A 16,155-nucleotide genomic window follows, 5' to 3' on the forward strand; every position below is an offset into this window, starting at 1 on the left:
AATTTAATATTATTTTAATAATTCTGGTACTTAGGAGTAAAAATATAAAGAATTTCAATGAGAAGTGTTGGACCAACAGATAGAGCAATGGGGATTGAACACGAATATACTAGGCAAGTGCGCTACCACTGAGCTACACTCCCAGAATACTAGTTCTTTTGAGAAATCAAATTTGATTCATTCGAGAGATCACTATTGTGTTTGAGTAAAACTTCTGCAGACACATAATCCAGGGAGACTGCAACTCAAACCACCTCAAGAAACTAAACATAAATTCCTTTGTATTTATCCTGTTGCTTCCTTTGGTTTCCAGGAATGCAGGTTTTGTCTTTTAACTCTCTACCTTAAATTTTATTACTTTGTTTCTTCTTGCTATTGGAGTTTTCTACATTGTTTTAGAAGAGTTTCTATGTAACTATAACGGTGTTAAGTTTCTTCTGTCTCTGACACACAGAACAAATTCCCATGGTCCAAATGGGCAGCAGACTTTGCTGACTGCCTTGAGACCACTCCCAGTGTGCACTCATGCGGGCGGGGATAGGGGGCGCTTCTCTCATCTGCCAAACCACTTTATGCGGAAATCCTTCTGTCTTTTGTGCGCACGTTTCTTTAGACACTCTATTTTGTTGCTTAGTATCTATGAGTTTCGCCCCCACCTGCCCCAGCGTGATCTGACTTACTCTTCTGTCATTTTACCCTTCTCCTGCAGAATACACTTTCTCCCACTTTGGAGTCAGAGTTTCAGATCCCTCATTAGCTCCTTGTCGCCTACAAACCCCATTCATAGGTGCTCGCCTTCCTCATGTGAGCTGCAGCAGCATTTTTTCCCTTTTTTTTTCTTTGTCTTTCTCTTGTAACAAATGTCAAAAAACCCAAGGCCCAGTGCGTGTCCATATACGACCTTAGAACAAAAAAACTGCCTCTTAAGGGGGCAACATTTGAGAAGCCCCGTCCTCGCCAACCCTTGCGTACTCCCCTCCCCGACTGTGAGTTCACTCCAGTGCAAGAAGCTAACGCTTAACTACTCCCTTTAGCCTCCCGACTTCCTTCTGGGCGCCTAATAAAACCGGGGAAGTTTAATCATTCCGCAGCGAGCCTCGTCTGTGTCACTGGGCATGCTCAGTCGCTGGCTGCCTCAGCTGGGCTTCCCGGAGCGCGGGCTGGGCAGAGCGGCCCCAGAGCCCGAGTGACACGCGCGCGCCCTGCGGTCCCCACCCGGGCGACCGGCCCCCGGAGAACCGCGTCCTTCCGGGACCCCCAACTTTGCGACAAGTTCGGAGCCGCCTTCTGGGGGAGACATGCAAATGATGACCAGGAACGTTTTGCTAGAAACGGAACTGGAGGAGGATGACGACGAGGATGGAGATATCGGTGAGTGAGGGGGGTCTCGGCATTCTCGCCGAAAGCCCGAGCCCCCGAGGGGGAGAAGTTCAGGCCTGCTCCGGGGCGCGCCCTCCGCGGGGAGGTTGGCCGGGACCCTCGGCCTCAGGAAGGGGAGGAGGGAACCCGCATCCCCCCGCCGCCTCGGGGCTCAGCCTTCGGGAGGGCCCGAGCGGCGGGGAGAACAGCCTCGGGACGCGAAGGGGACGCAGCCCCTGAAAAGTCACCGCAGATAGAGGACGCCTCTACGCGCGGAAGTCTTGACTCAGAAGCAACTTTTGGGTCATTTCCTGCGACTCCAACAAGGCTAGGGATTGCGGAGAGCCGGGACTCAGCAGCGAGCCCTAGGTGGGGTTCGGGGAGCCGGTCCGGCATTGGAGAGCTGGCTGTGATCCACCGGAATCCTGTTTAAAGTGAAAGCGAACCAGCAGCTCGGGGAGCGAGGGTTGGGGCCGGACCGGGCGGGGCAGCCCGGGGAAGTGATTTGCGGCTGCCTAGCGCGGGCCGGGATCCTTTTTCCATCTGCAGAGACTGCTGGGGGAAGGGAACGGGGGAGGAATCCCGCAGGCAATGTGCCCCGCAGGGCACTTCCCACAGGACCAGAGGGGACTTGGAGCTTGGGAGCAAGCTTGGGGTGCCACATTCTAACTTAAAAGTGATAGACTGAACCCAGGGAGAGCTGTTAAGCAAAAAAAAAAAAAAAAAAAAAAAAAAAAAAAAAAAAGGCAAACAAAAGGGGTGGGAGGAGGTGGGGAAGGAGAAAGGAATGAGAGTGGTGAGAAAATCAGGTCTCCAAAGAGAACCCTGTCAGAAAGGATGATAGATTGGTTCCTCCAGAAAACTGTAATCAAATTACCTTGCCTGTCTGTTCTGGCGACTCCTGCTCAATCTTCTGGATGCCAAATCAGTTTTAAAACAGAACAGTTCCATTCCATGTTCTGAAACCTTATTTGTCGCTAATGGCTTTAAAATTAGCTTAGTTTGGAAAGTTGGGTGTGGTTTTTCTTCGATTCACATTTTAGGCACTAATCATTTAAAACGAGAATTTGGTAACTTCCTGGTTACCAACGGGACGAATTTAATAGAGGGGGATTATGCTTCATGACTTAGCTTTACCTTTCATTCGCATGAGAACAAATGTATCAGGTATTCATCTTTATAGAGTGAGCAAATAATATAGGAGGTTTTTTCCCCTATTATCAGAGAGAAAATTGCTGCTTATAGACTGATCTGCTTGGCTTCTTTACACTTTACCCAGGTTTTCTGGCTTGCAAGACCTGTGCAGATTAATGCTCTTTCCACCTGGTCACTCTGGACAGACAGATCATGTATGATGCTAGTATTTAGCAAGATTAGGAAGTAAATAATAATTATATAAAAGATATAAATAATCGGAGCAAAATTTTAAAAGTTGCAATAAAATTAACATAATCTGTTTCATAGGAAATCATTCTTGCCTGTTATGATGAGGCATCACTGTGTATCTAGTATTTTAAGTAAATGAGTAAACCTAAATGGAATTGACGTAAGCAAGAGGCTCTGAGTTTTGTTTGTTCCCCTGTGCCATCAATGGATCTCAATTTAGAAAGCAAAACTAATTTAGTTTGTTTACCTGATAAGGCATCATAAAATTCATCTTAATTGCATGGCAATAAGCTCTTTTTATTTTTAACTGCATGTAATACATGAGTATTTCATCAAATCAAACTGTGTAGATATTAGTTAACTGTTTCTACCCTTCTTTACCCCACCCTCCAGAAACTATTCATATTAATACTTCACTGTGTGTAGAACTCAACATATGTCAAGGAGTAAACTTAAACAGGTTTTAGCAATTTTTGGTTGTTTTTAATGGGAAGTGCAGTTATTTATGTATGTATTTATTTATTTGTAGTAGCGGTTGAACCCAGGGTCATAGATATACTAGACCATAGTAGGCAAGTACTCTACCACTAAACTACATCTCCACCCCTTTTTATTTTGAGACAGGGTCTGACTAAGTTGCCCAGGTGACCTTACCATTTTCTGCCTTAGCCTCCTGTGGCACAGGGGAGTGCCACAGTGCCTGCTTTTACTGTTTCAATTGGCATCCCTTTGATTACCTTCAGCTGGAACATCCCCTAACTGCTAAACAACTGTTTCCTCTTTCCCTGAAGAGTCTTCCTGTCCTTTCTCTTGTTCCAGGGAGCCTTCCAAATGCTTTAGTGCTTGGTGTCAATTTGTATGAACTGTCTCTATGAGAATGGTTTCAAAGCATTGTCAGTGGCAATGAGTGCAAATCTCTCCTTCTTGGCATTCTCTCCCTCTGAAATCTGACCTGGTACTTCTTTATTTAAATCTCTGAATGCTTCCTTTCAGTCTTCTTCTCTGGCTTCCATGCTTTACCTCATCTGAAATCTTTATTTTCTTAGGTTTCTTCATCCAGCGATGATTTTCCCTTTCCTTCCTTCCTATTCTCTCTCCTCCTCTCCTATCCTCTCTTCTTCCCTGATTTCCCCCACTCCTTTTTTTCTTTTTGTGGTACTGGGGATTGAACCCAGGGGTACTCTACCACTGAACTACACCCTCAGTCCTTTTTATTTTTTTAGGCTGGCCTTGAACTTGGGATCCTGCTGCCCCAGCCACCCAAGTAGCTGGGATTACAAGTGTGGTCTACTGCTGTAATGATTTTTATATCAGAAAGTATTTTATGCCAGTTGAAAGTTTAGGCCTTTATAAAATAATAAGCCTTTTTAAAGGTTACCAGAGGTATGCTCATAAAGGTATATAGCCTATTACAAAATAATTTTAACTTCCAACTATGGGAGAGGAGACTCTGGTGAAATGAAAACTATAATTTTAAACCTCTGCCTCTAGTTTTGTAATGTTAAGGCTGTTGACTAATGTATTTCTTCTAGTACTTGATCATCACTACATATAGTTGTATAATAGTTTAAAACTCATGAGACTACTGAAGCTTTTGTGAAATTTCTCAAATATTTTATAAATCAGAGCAGAAGTTATTTTGACACAAATTCCTTAGTACAACATCTGATATTATTATGATAATCTGCAAGAGACAAAAAGAAAAACTATTCTAGCTACACACCATCCCTGATTGTATCATAGAGATATTTTACTTAGATAAATGGAAGTGTGTCCCCTGGTAGACAGGATGTAGGTCCTTTTTAGCAGTGAATTCTGCTTTCTCTTGAAGCACAGTGCTCAAGTATCAGGGTTGCTGCTTTATTTCATATGAACCTATTTGAAGAATCAAACGTGGTAAATTTCACCATGGGGTCTTTTCCTTGTTTGATTAACTCATGACAGCCAGAAATTATGTCTGAAAGATTTGATAATGAAGCAACTTGTTGGCATAGAGCATTTTTGCAAAAGGCCTTATTTCTAAATCAGCTTCAACAAACCATAAAAGTTAGGTCTAGGCAATAGTAGCAGAAAATGGGTGGCTTGTAGTCTTTGTTGCATAGAGACCACTGTTGTTGCAAATCCTTGGGAGGTGGGTTGTGTGCCACCCTGCCTGGTGTGCAAGAGAATGTCCTAGGCTGCTTGGTTTCCAGTACTTCCACCACCTCTAATTAATTGGTGATTTAATTCAACACTCTTCCTATTGATATAAAAGGTACTAGGAACATCTTTTATGCCAGCATGCAGAAATCAGATTTAGTATGCTGTTTTATTTTGTTTCCTGCATTCTCAATGATTCAGACTTTACTAAGGAGGAAAAGCAGTTCCTGGGAACCAGACATTTATAGTATGTGCCATTATTGAAATATGTACCAATGTGGGAGGAAGATGGGAAAGCTTCACAGAAGGGATTATTGGGTAAGGTATTGAAGGTGCAGAAGCTCTAAGGAGTTTCCCAGACACCAGACTGGGAAAGCAGAGAGGGGCTTCACCTTGCAGAATTTACCACATATTTTGGTGGTTTGGGATTTTATCATATACATGAGTTGGGACCTCCAGAAAGGTTTTAAGGAAAGAATGAATAGAATCAAATTTGCTTTTGGAAGAATCTTGAAAAATGGAAAATGTGTTAGAAAGTGGACTGTTAGAGTAAGGCTTTCCAGCAGTTGGGTTAAGAAATGTCTGCAGTGACCACAGGAATATAGAGGAATGAGTGTGAGAGCTTGATGAAAGAGGCATCTTCCATAAGTACCTGGTTCCAAAAGTATACCTGCAAGCAGTTAGGAGCGCAGTGTTACTCCCACACCTGAGCCTAGTGGGTGGAGGAAAGTGGCAGCTGACCGGGAGCTTTTTCTCTTGTTCCAGCAAGCCTTCTAATTCACTCCCTTGCTTTGGCTCGCTCTTCTCTTTCTCAGTAATTTCAACCTCACTTCCTCTTTCTCAGCATCTCCTCCTTCCAAACCTGTGACAAAACCAGAAAGTTATTAGTGATCCTTTTGCCCAAAGTACCCACCAATGAATTCTCACATTCCTTATTTCTTGATTCTATGAAATTAGAATTCATCTTATATTTTGTCTTTGTTGTCATTATCTTTGAATTTATCATCTCCACAACTAGAGTGAAAATTTCTTGGTGACTGGGTCTAGGTCATTTGGGTCTTCTCAATATCTTAAATAACAGTCTAAATGTTGTAGTCATTCCTTTGATATAATTTTTTTTTTTTTTTCAGTGCTGGGGATCGAACCCAGGGTCCTGTGCTTGCAAGGCAAGCACTTTACCAACTGAGCTATCTCCCCAGCCCTGATATAATTTTTTAAAAAGTTTTTCTGCTCACCCTCCTCTAAAGTGTAAGTTCTAATGCATAAATGCTATGAGTTTTAAGTTATTTTCCTAAGGATACCAAATAATTTTTGAAGGAATGAATGATTTACTCTTTTAAAATAATTTATTTAGCATAATTCTTGGTGGGTTTATAGCCCTAGTAGAATTCTGTCATCTGTGGCTCTTTGAGATATACTCAGTTATCTCTTTGAAAATATTGAGTGTCCATGTTACAACCAGGCACACCGCTGGGTTCCAGGGTCCCTGACCTTTAGTATCTCACTATCTCGGAAGGAGATAGATAAGTAAATTGCAATTGTAACAATCTTTAGATAGTGATGTAATCAAGGTGTGTGCAGGAGAAAGCATGGTACCAAGTGGTACCAAGGTGAATGCCTGTAACCTTACTTAGGAAAATTCAAGATAGCTTTGCAAAGGTGGCCTGAGCCAACCTTAGAGGGGTGCAGAGACAAGCAAGGAAATGGGGATATGAAAACAGAACATTCAGAGTATTCCTAAAACATGATGATTTCCCAGAAAATAAACGGTGATTCTGTCCTCACCTTATACGCTGTTACAAGGGGATGTTATATGCGTATCATATAAATTTACATTCTCTATGGAAGAGATAAGAGTTGAAAAACAAAACAAAGACAACTATCCTGAGAGTCTTTCTTTTTTGGCATAGTGAGTTTTGACTACTTTTGCTAAACCTTTTGTTTTTTCACTTTCAAATCCATAGTCATGATCTGTATTCCATGTTCTAACTTTTGAGTCAAATAATTACTTCCCAAAAGGTTCTTCAGTTCCCCAGTTATGCAAGTCATTGTTCTTCAGATGTTGCAAATAAGTTGTAAAAGAGTTACTCACACACCCCTGTTTTCTCAAGGGGTTGCAATAGTCACATATTTTAGTCACTCTGCAGTTTTATTTATTTATTTTTTTCCTTTTTAGAAACCAGTCACTTTAGACCAAAAGCTCTTATGGAGATTTGCATTAGAGATATGATTTTAATTCTGACATTCATGAGGGAGATAATGAAGAATTATTAAGAATCCCAGAACATACTCTTACAAGAAGGAATTGAACTCTCAAGGTGGTATCTATAGCAGATGAGATGAAAACAATTATATTTTAATAAAAGTTTCCATCTTGGCTAGTACTTCAGGTTTTCTCCTGTATTCTTACTGATTTAGTACCTCTCAACCAAAAGCTATAGTCCTGAAGGGAGGAATGATATTCCATGGCAGTAATATCAATAATGTATGGATGTTCAGTACGACATTTGTTATGGATCTGTTTTTTAGATTTCCATGGATTCTTTGCATGTCATATGGTTTAAGCCTGATCTGCTTTAGATAGAATACATTTAGGACTGGGTCTCTGCAAAAATGGCTAGTTTGGAAACAAAAACCATCATTTCCAATTGCCTTTACCGAGGAGGTGTACTACTGAACTGACTGGCAAATCTTATGTAAAGAGAGAGATTGTGGGTATTTAATGCAATCAAATGATTGTTTTATGTCCTTATTATTATTATTCATGGTGCTGGTATTGAACCCAGGAATCCATATATCCTGGGCAAGAACTCTACCACTGAACTACACCCCCAACCCCTATTATTTTTATTGTTTTTTGCTTTTTGCTTTAATTTTGTCTTTTTAGTACTGTGACTAAAATTCATTAGCATCCATTCCAAGAAGCAATCAGTTTGAAGACTACAGAATGAATATGTCAACAATAGAATATTTTGGACACGAACCAAAGAGCCATTCAGATGCTGCTCAGCCAAAACATATCAGATGGAACGTTTGTGTAGAAGACAAGTTGAAGGGTTAATAGGCAACTTTCTCTGCCATGGTATTTATTATTGCCCTGGCTACATATCTGAATACTAATTGACAGATCTTGCTGGAGGAAGTTATTCAGCAGCCAAAAATATAAATGAAAGAAAATATATTCTTTTGTGAAGTCCAGATGTTGCTTTTATATTTAATGCTTTCATTCTAGGATATTGAAATTCTATTTCCCACATTATTTTATAATATAAATACTTAAAATTGGGGGAAAAAAGGATATCGGTCTTTAAAATTTTCTTTTCTATATTTATTTTAACTTTGGCAGAACTAGCCCCAGGTCAAAGTCATGTAAATAGATGTTCTTTTACAAAGCACAATTAAGCAAATTAAAAGCTTGTTTATAAAGCTTGTTTTATAGAAACTAAGACTGTGTTTCCATAATTGAATTTTTATGCTTTCTCCAGACCATTCTAGCTAGATGTTTGAAAAATTTTCTTTGGCTTTGTGGAGACAAAATTATGGCTGAATTTTTCTTGTGTCATCAGATAGACACAGACTTAAGCTTTTTATCCTTCCCAAGTTATGCTGCTTAAGAAAAATTATTCTAAATATAAAACATAATCAGACCCTTAATATTATTTTAAAAATTTCATTATTTGTGATTTGAAGTAATTGCATTCATTTGTAATTACTTACTAAATAAGTATTATTTCCTCCTATTTCTTACTAAACAAGTCTTGAATGTTTCATTGTTTCAACTGTGTAAACATACTGCAGGTTGTGGTGACACAGGCTTGGAGTTCCAGCTACTCTGGGAGGCTGAGGCAGGAGGATCACAAAATGGAGGCCAGTCTGAGCAATTTAGTGAGAGTCTGTCTCAAAGAATAAAAGAGGGTTGGATATGTAGCCAGTGGTGGAGCGATTTCCTAACGTGTGAGACCTTGGGTTTAGTACCCAGTACTATTAAAAACAACAACAACAACAAAAAAAAAACACCCACTTTCCAAACCCACAATTATTTTCTAAGTGATACAAGTAGCCAAGAAATAGAGTGCAAGTTTACTAATCTTAGATGCTGCTTAGGATGAAAGAAAAGTAGTTTTCAACAAGAGCTGCTTGGTTTCTTTGGTGGTGCTGGTTGGGGGCGGGCATGCGGGGAGCAATCTCTAAAGAGTCCAGAATAAGATTAAAGGAAGAAATATGAGCTTATAAGCGTAATTGGCTGGTGTTATCAGGTGGTAAGGAGGGAAATGGAACAGCTTGCAGTCAGACCCCCTGTTTATGGTCACTGAGCACTTTGTACTGTGTCCCCTAGGATCCGTCACTTAAGGCAAGCTTCTCAGCCTGTTTGAGCCATGTGTGGTTGCTGGGAGAATGTAAAGAGGTATACACGGTATTAGGTGGGAAGTGGGCCTTTTTACTCAGACTTGAATGATTGGCAGTTACAATGTCACTGTCATAGTAAATTATTTTTCTTTAAAAGCAGCCGTCAGGACTGCTACTCTTAACCTCTGAGATCATTAAGTCTTTTCCCCTTAACCATGGCTGTCTCTTTTGTGTTGTTCTGTATCACTTTTGCACCTGGGAACAGCTCAATATGTATCAGGTTAAGGACAATCATGATGGTGACTTTTCTGCAAACTTTTTTGTTTTTGTTTTTAAAGATAAAGGAATTGAAGAATAATAGCTTGTGGTTTTGCCGAGAGATAATTGTTGTGTGTATGTGTTGTGTGTTTGTATTTTCTTATATTCTGACGGTTCTTCAGAGAGACTGATATTGTTCTCCAAATTCCAGGAAAAGTACTTCAGAAATAATCTTTCTCAGGGAATCTTAGCACAAGGCCCTAGGAGCTGACACATAGTAGGCTCCTAATAAATGGTCCATGAATATAGGGACTGTAGTTCCATCAGTGGTCCCTATGGCTTACCGCACTCTCCCATCTGCTATCCAGAAGTTCTCACCAAAGCATGCATGCTCCTATGTGTCAGCCTGTCATTGTATGCACAAGAAGTGAGGAAGGAGATGTTTCAGTAAGTGAATAGTTCTTATTACAGATTAAGCCCTTAGACTCACAGGAGAACAGGAGGAATATTCATAGTAAGATTCTTGGTCAGAGTTCTATATGATTCCATCCTTAGTACTGGACTTGTAGAAACGTGGAGGAATCAGAGTTCACTATTCAATGGAGGGAGGGCAGACAGGCAGCACATGAGAGAAGGCATCCTCAGACTGATGTTTAAAACGTGTTTGAGCTCTTTATCTTTCATTCTCACCCCCCACCTTCCCAGCTTTCCACCATCATGTATACAGATCTGTCAGTTTCAGTCTTTCTGTCTCTAAATGTCCTCCACACTTGGAGGTTTTCTTGCATTTCTGGAAAAGGACCTTCTCAGCCACCTTGTCATCCCTCCATAGTCTCAGAGGGCTGTGGGGGCACCTTAGGGATCCATCTTCACTTGGATCTGGAAGGGAGAAGGAGAAAATGGGCCACAAACTGGAGAAGATTCACTTTCCTCCCTTCCAAAACTGGGTAAATGTAGGTATTTAGAGATCAAGCAAAGGTGACCTTTCCTCAAGGTTTAGATTTAGAGATGAAAGTCTGAATTGTAGTTCATGTACTTATTCTGGAGATTAAAGAAAATGATGACTCTTCCCTATGTTGAAAGATTTCTGCCACCTGTCTTAAATATAGATAGCCTCTCCTTTATTTGGCTAAGGGTGTGGACTAGCAGCCTTGTTGTACTTTGGTATCTGTGGTGAGGAAGAAAGGGGTCATTGTGCTGGCCTGTGGCTTTTTAATGTATCCATGTCAGCTCCTTGTCCTGCTGCTTGGTTGATCATTCCCCTAAGGGTCCTTTATCTTGTTTCTGCCCTGAGAGTTTCATCTGATAGCTTAACCTGGTTCTGACAGATATGGAGACCCACCACTACTTAGATGTGACTTCACATTCTGGCCCAGACATTCACCAGCTGACTCTGAGTGACTGACATGGCTTTCCTCTCCTCTGTAAAATGGGGCTAATATTAGAACCTGTTTCATAGCGCGGTTGCGTCAGATGAATAATGTCAGTTAAAACTCTTTGCCAGATTGTGATGCCTGATACACCAAAAGCCCTCTGTAATTATAAACTAATGTTACCAGTATTATTGGCAGCTGTTTTTACCTGTGTCTTAACTCAGTCTCACTCTTTTTTTATTTGAGACTTCATCTTTCTCCAAGTCTGTACCTTCCATATAACTCACTGTCACTTTTTGTCCTTTTATTTTTCATCTCATACTGTATCTTGAGGAGAACCATGGCCTCAGACAGTGATATAGTGCTTGGTTCATAGAAGGTGATAAATTTTTGTTAAATGAATGAGTGAGTGAAAGATACTGATTAGTGAAGAGCTCCGGGGTATGACTGGAAAGATAGGCCTCGATATTGATCCACTTTTGGGCATATTCGTAAAACTTTGGAGCCTTGGCTTCCTTATCAGAAAAATGTCCTAGAACCTATTTGTAATGCACAAGGGCACAAGGGAAAATGATTTTACAGAATTGTTGTAAAGCTTACTACATTACTATATACAACATATGAGGGATGGTTCCTGGACCATAGTGGACAAGTTAGTAATAGTCATGTCATTATAAAACAACCACAATATGGAGAAATATAAGTGACTGGAGTAATTTAAATCAAATAAGATTTTCTAGTAGATGCATTTCATAATAGAATTATATCACTTTGAATATATAATTTTAGTAGGAAAGGGAAGAGAATATAGTACAAAGATTCATAATGGACTATCAAATGATGCAGGCTTTATACTAAAGAAAATATGTAAGAAAAGGCCATTTCTTTATTTAGCAAATTAAAAAATTTAAAGTATCTTATATTAAGTTCTAAATAATAGTTTTTGATTTTGATCATATTACCTGTTAATAATGACATATTTACTTACAGTTTTGTCACTAACTCTAATGATGGGTTAATTTAGAAGGAAAAATTTCAAAATGTTTAATTTGCCCATGAGACTAATATTTTCTGTTCCTTGAGTATTATTGAAAAGCTTGAGGTTCAAGCAAACCTCTTAAGAGATGAGTATGATAAAGGGCAAAACTGATAAAACTTAAGACACGAATATACAAAGAAATTATTTTTCTTGTAGTTTCATTTGTTTTAAATTTAATGACATAACAAATGATCTTTCTACCTGGTTTGCAAAACAGGCATATGAAATTGTGCTTCTCGTTGCATATACTGGAAAGTTAGGGTGGTTTAGTCTAGTCCAGTTCTTACAGCTTAAACACTGAGGGCCCTCTCCAGTAACATCAGGCCAAAGAAAAGTTTAGACATTCCATTCCATTTGAGGGAATGAGAGCAAAGAGAAAGTAGGCTGTTTTTTTCTTTTTCTTTTCTCCAAATAAAGTAGAGTTTAAGATTATTTGCTTTTTATTTAAGCCACACATAGAAGTAACTTTTCAATAAAGCCAAAATTCCATTCTTCAGTTACAGCACTTGCAATTGAAGTTCTTGTCATCCACTAGATTTTAGCCTCTGTGCCATCCGGAAGATTGCCAGATCATCTCATGTTTCCTGCCTCCATTTAAATTTAAACCATATTTAGTGCCCACTGGGTACATGCTTCTATAACAGGCTTTTTGCAACTTACAAATCAAAGAGGGGACGTGAACATTCCAGACAGGCTTTTCATGGCTCTAAGGGTAAGCAAACACAGCAAGAGGCTTTTTAGCAATAGGATAATCATGGTTTTCCTGAGAGTTACAGTTACCTCAACTGTGGCTAGTGGCTTGTTTCATACTTCAAGATATTTATTTTGAAGAGTTCAATCACAATCTTGACTAACTTATTTGGGAGAGAAAAAAAAAAAATCTCCTTCTGAGAACTGACTATAGATTGCTAGCACAGAGTAGCCTTCATAAATCAGTCTCACTGCTCACTGCTTTTTTTTTTTTTTTTTTTTTTTAAGTCATGTGCATAGAGATTTCATTTAGCTTGGAGCACTGGATTGATCTCATCTTGTGATCTGTGTAAATTCAGTAAATATTCACTGAAGACCTCCAACAGGTTGTGTGTTTTTTAAGGTCTGTGGTCTTTATCCACACAGGAGTAGATAAAGAGAATCCCCTCATCAGTGGAGCTTAAAAACCAAAGTGCCTGCAGAATTCTTTTCCTTTACCTAATGACTATTCAGAGCCTTCCATGTGCTAGGCATTGTGCTAGCTACTAGGAATTAAACAGGAAACAAAACAGAACTGGCCTGTGTCCTCAAAGAGTAGGCAGTCTGGCAGAGACGAAACATACTAACCAGTACCAGCAAATTATATTTAAAGATTGTTGGGAGGGTGGGGTGGGTGGAAGACTAAACCAAAGTAGCTTGACTGACAGCAGAACTTGGGTGTTTCCAAAGCCTTCTCTAGGGGAAGGCCCTCTGTGGGAGATGGCTAACAAGTGCAGCTGTTATTTTCATAATTTAAAAATAACATGGCCTTAGATTATCATCTTTTAAAACAGGTCTGTGAGAAGGCTCAAGACATACATTAGGTGAATATGTAAAGCACTTACTTTTAGGCCCACCAGTCCTGTTGTGCTGGGGGAATTCACCATGCCGAGGCTTTATTTGTATTGATTTCTACAGCGGTTAATGCACCTAGTAGAGTAGTGCTGTTGCTTGTGGTCCTATTCCCCTGTATTCCTTGGGAGATTGGCTACAGTGTTAGAACTGGATTGGAAAGCAACAGAATCTGGTCAGTTGCCTCAGTTCGTTTCATTGTCTCTTTGCAGTTTAATTTAGCCTGATCCTCGCTTCTTTAGTTAAAGGAGAGTGCTGAGAGCTTCCATCTCAGCAGTTCTGTGTCATTTCTCTGAGTGGACAGAAGAGGAGGAGGAAAGAGGGAAGGAGCAAGTACAGTTCTGGAGCTGGAGTTCTGGAGCTCCACCTTTTCCTCTCCTGACCTCAGAGAGTAAGGAAACTAGAAGAGAATGAGTCTTCTGGATTTTTAGCCAAGAACTGGTTCTCTGATCATCCTGTCCTGCTTGCTGAGGGGTGTGACTCATTCTGGAGGAGAGACTGGTGATTGGGAGTTACAACCAAGCCCCTGGAGCATGAATCAGAATGCCTGGGAGGATTAAAAGCCCCTTAGGTGACTCTGGTATGCTCCTTTCAAGGTTATTCCCCTTGAGAACTCCTGCCTCTAGAGAATCACCCTGTAGAATTTCACTCACTCCCCATCCCACTCATAGCCAAAGTATCCTAGTAATAGAGTAATATGCAAATTAAAGATGCAAATTAAAGCTTGCTTTAAGGACAGAAGGACAGATGCAAATTGTTTTCATTTGCCATACAAAAATTCTATTCTTTTTTTCTGTTAGAATCTTTCAAACATGATTGGCGTTCTAACAAACATTACAATTATATTTTCAATTTATTTTTATGTTCACTACATCTGATTCCTTCCAAACTGGGATTTTTTTTTTTCTTTATAAATGTCATTGAGATCAAGTGTAAGAGATACCACCATGACCTTTTGCCATGCTTTTGTCTAGACCCTCTATTCCTAATGTTTATTTAGTGCAGTGGTATTTTTTGTTAACACTTTAAAGGTATATTTTACATACAGTAAAATACACTATTGTTGAGTTTGTTATGTCTGGGGTATTCCACTGTCCCAAATAGGGTGGAAATTGTTTCCAACAACCTATTCCTCTGTCTTCCTCCCTCCCCTGAATTCAGGTGAGCATTTTAATCACTTCTATCATAAATTGCCTATTTTTTTTTTTTAGAAAAGTTTTGTTTATTTTCCATAGTTTTTATTAGTGCATGATAATTATACTTAATAGTGGAATTCAGTGTTACATATTCACACATTCACAAATATAACAATATACTTTGGTCAGTATTGTTCCCTAGTATCTTTCCTTTTCTTCACTCCTCCCTTGACCTGGTTCCTTTCTAACAAAGTTTTATAAAGTCAATTTTAAAAAAGATATTATATTTGACTTTTCTGATTTTTATTCTTCTTGTGTCAGTTTTGGTAATTTGCATTTTTAAAAGACATTTGTCTACTTCATTTAAATGGTCAGCCTTGCTAATATAAATTTTTTTTGTAATGATTTGAATTATCTTTAAATGACTATATAGTAATGTTTCCTGGTTTTGCCCATTCTTGAACTTCATAGAATGTAATTTTATGTGCCTGTCTTCTTTACTTAGCATGTTTCTGGAGATTTACCCATGGTAGGTATCTATAATCCTCTAGTGGAACTATAAGAATATCTGGAAGAAGTATTTTGAATCAAGTCTTAAAGTATTACATTTTTGGAAGGTAATCGACTAAAAAAATGCTTAACTTTTTAATTCTATTTTTCTTTAAAGTCAAGTTTTTCTATTTTTCTTTCTTTTTCTTTTCTTTCTTTCTTTCTTTCTTTTTTTTTTTTTGGTCTTAGTTATTTTTGTAATCTCTTTAGCAGCTTACATAATGCCTTGCCTATTACAGGAAATTAGCAAACATTTTTTTTAACTTGGGAGGGAATGTGTGAGGAAAATGCACTCAGATCTCATTCCATACAAATTCAGATTTTAACTGCCCTGCGGTGAGGGAAGCCAAACTGCACCTTCATCCTGAGTAGTATTCCATCAGTGCATTTACTCCTGAGTGTGACACTCGTCCAGAGAGAGCAGCCTGTGGACACTTTTCTTCAGTGTGAGGTGTCATGTGTACTAATTTATTTTTCCAAAATGTCGGCTCTCTTCTTGTTTATGTTCTTTTACTGGCAAAAACATTTTAAACAGATATTATTAACTTCGTTTGGTAACTCAAGTGCTCTGAGAACAGAAAAATAAGAGTGACCTATTCGAAATGAAGGCGCGATTCAGTGTTGGCCTTAGATATTAGATTCCAAAATATTTGTCCAAGCACATGTGTTCCCAGTTCCCAGAGACGTTATTGACACTGATGTGGGTTTCCTTAAAGGTGACTCATGTTTCTTGAGTCAGGTTTCCACTGTTAGTCATCTTTGCTGCCTGGGTTAAAATGGGCTTAGGTTCTGCCTGGGTTCCAGCCCTCATAGACACCCGCCCACCCCCACACCACTCCTGGGGCTCAACCATGCCCCAGTCTCTGGAACCAGTCTGACTCCAGGCAGGGAGCATTAAAGAACTCAGCACTTACTATCAGTCCAGCATAAATCTTGTGTTTCACGTCTGATAATTTGAGTTATCCTTTCTTCCCCAGTTCTCCAAACT

At 39.4% G+C, this 16,155-nt stretch overlaps 1 protein-coding gene across 3 annotated transcripts in view; it reads left to right on the forward strand.

The window, feature by feature from the left end:
* The first annotated feature begins 1,094 nt into the window (after positions 1-1,094).
* The window catches only part of ANO6 (anoctamin 6), a 191,781-nt gene continuing 176,720 nt past the window's right edge, over positions 1,095-16,155 (forward strand). For 2 of the 3 annotated variants that reach the window (XM_079139569.1, XM_079139567.1), the window contains exon 1: positions 1,097-1,371. In XM_079139569.1, coding sequence (XP_078995695.1) covers positions 1,299-1,371 — 73 coding nt within the window. In that variant the 5' untranslated portion in view covers positions 1,097-1,298. Of the gene's footprint in view, positions 1,372-16,155 lie in introns of all 3 variants that reach the window. The other variant, XM_079139568.1, reaches the window with a different exon arrangement.

This window comes from Sciurus vulgaris (genome assembly GCF_902686455.1).
Source record: "Sciurus vulgaris genome assembly, chromosome: 5".
NCBI lineage: Eukaryota > Metazoa > Chordata > Mammalia > Rodentia > Sciuridae > Sciurus > Sciurus vulgaris.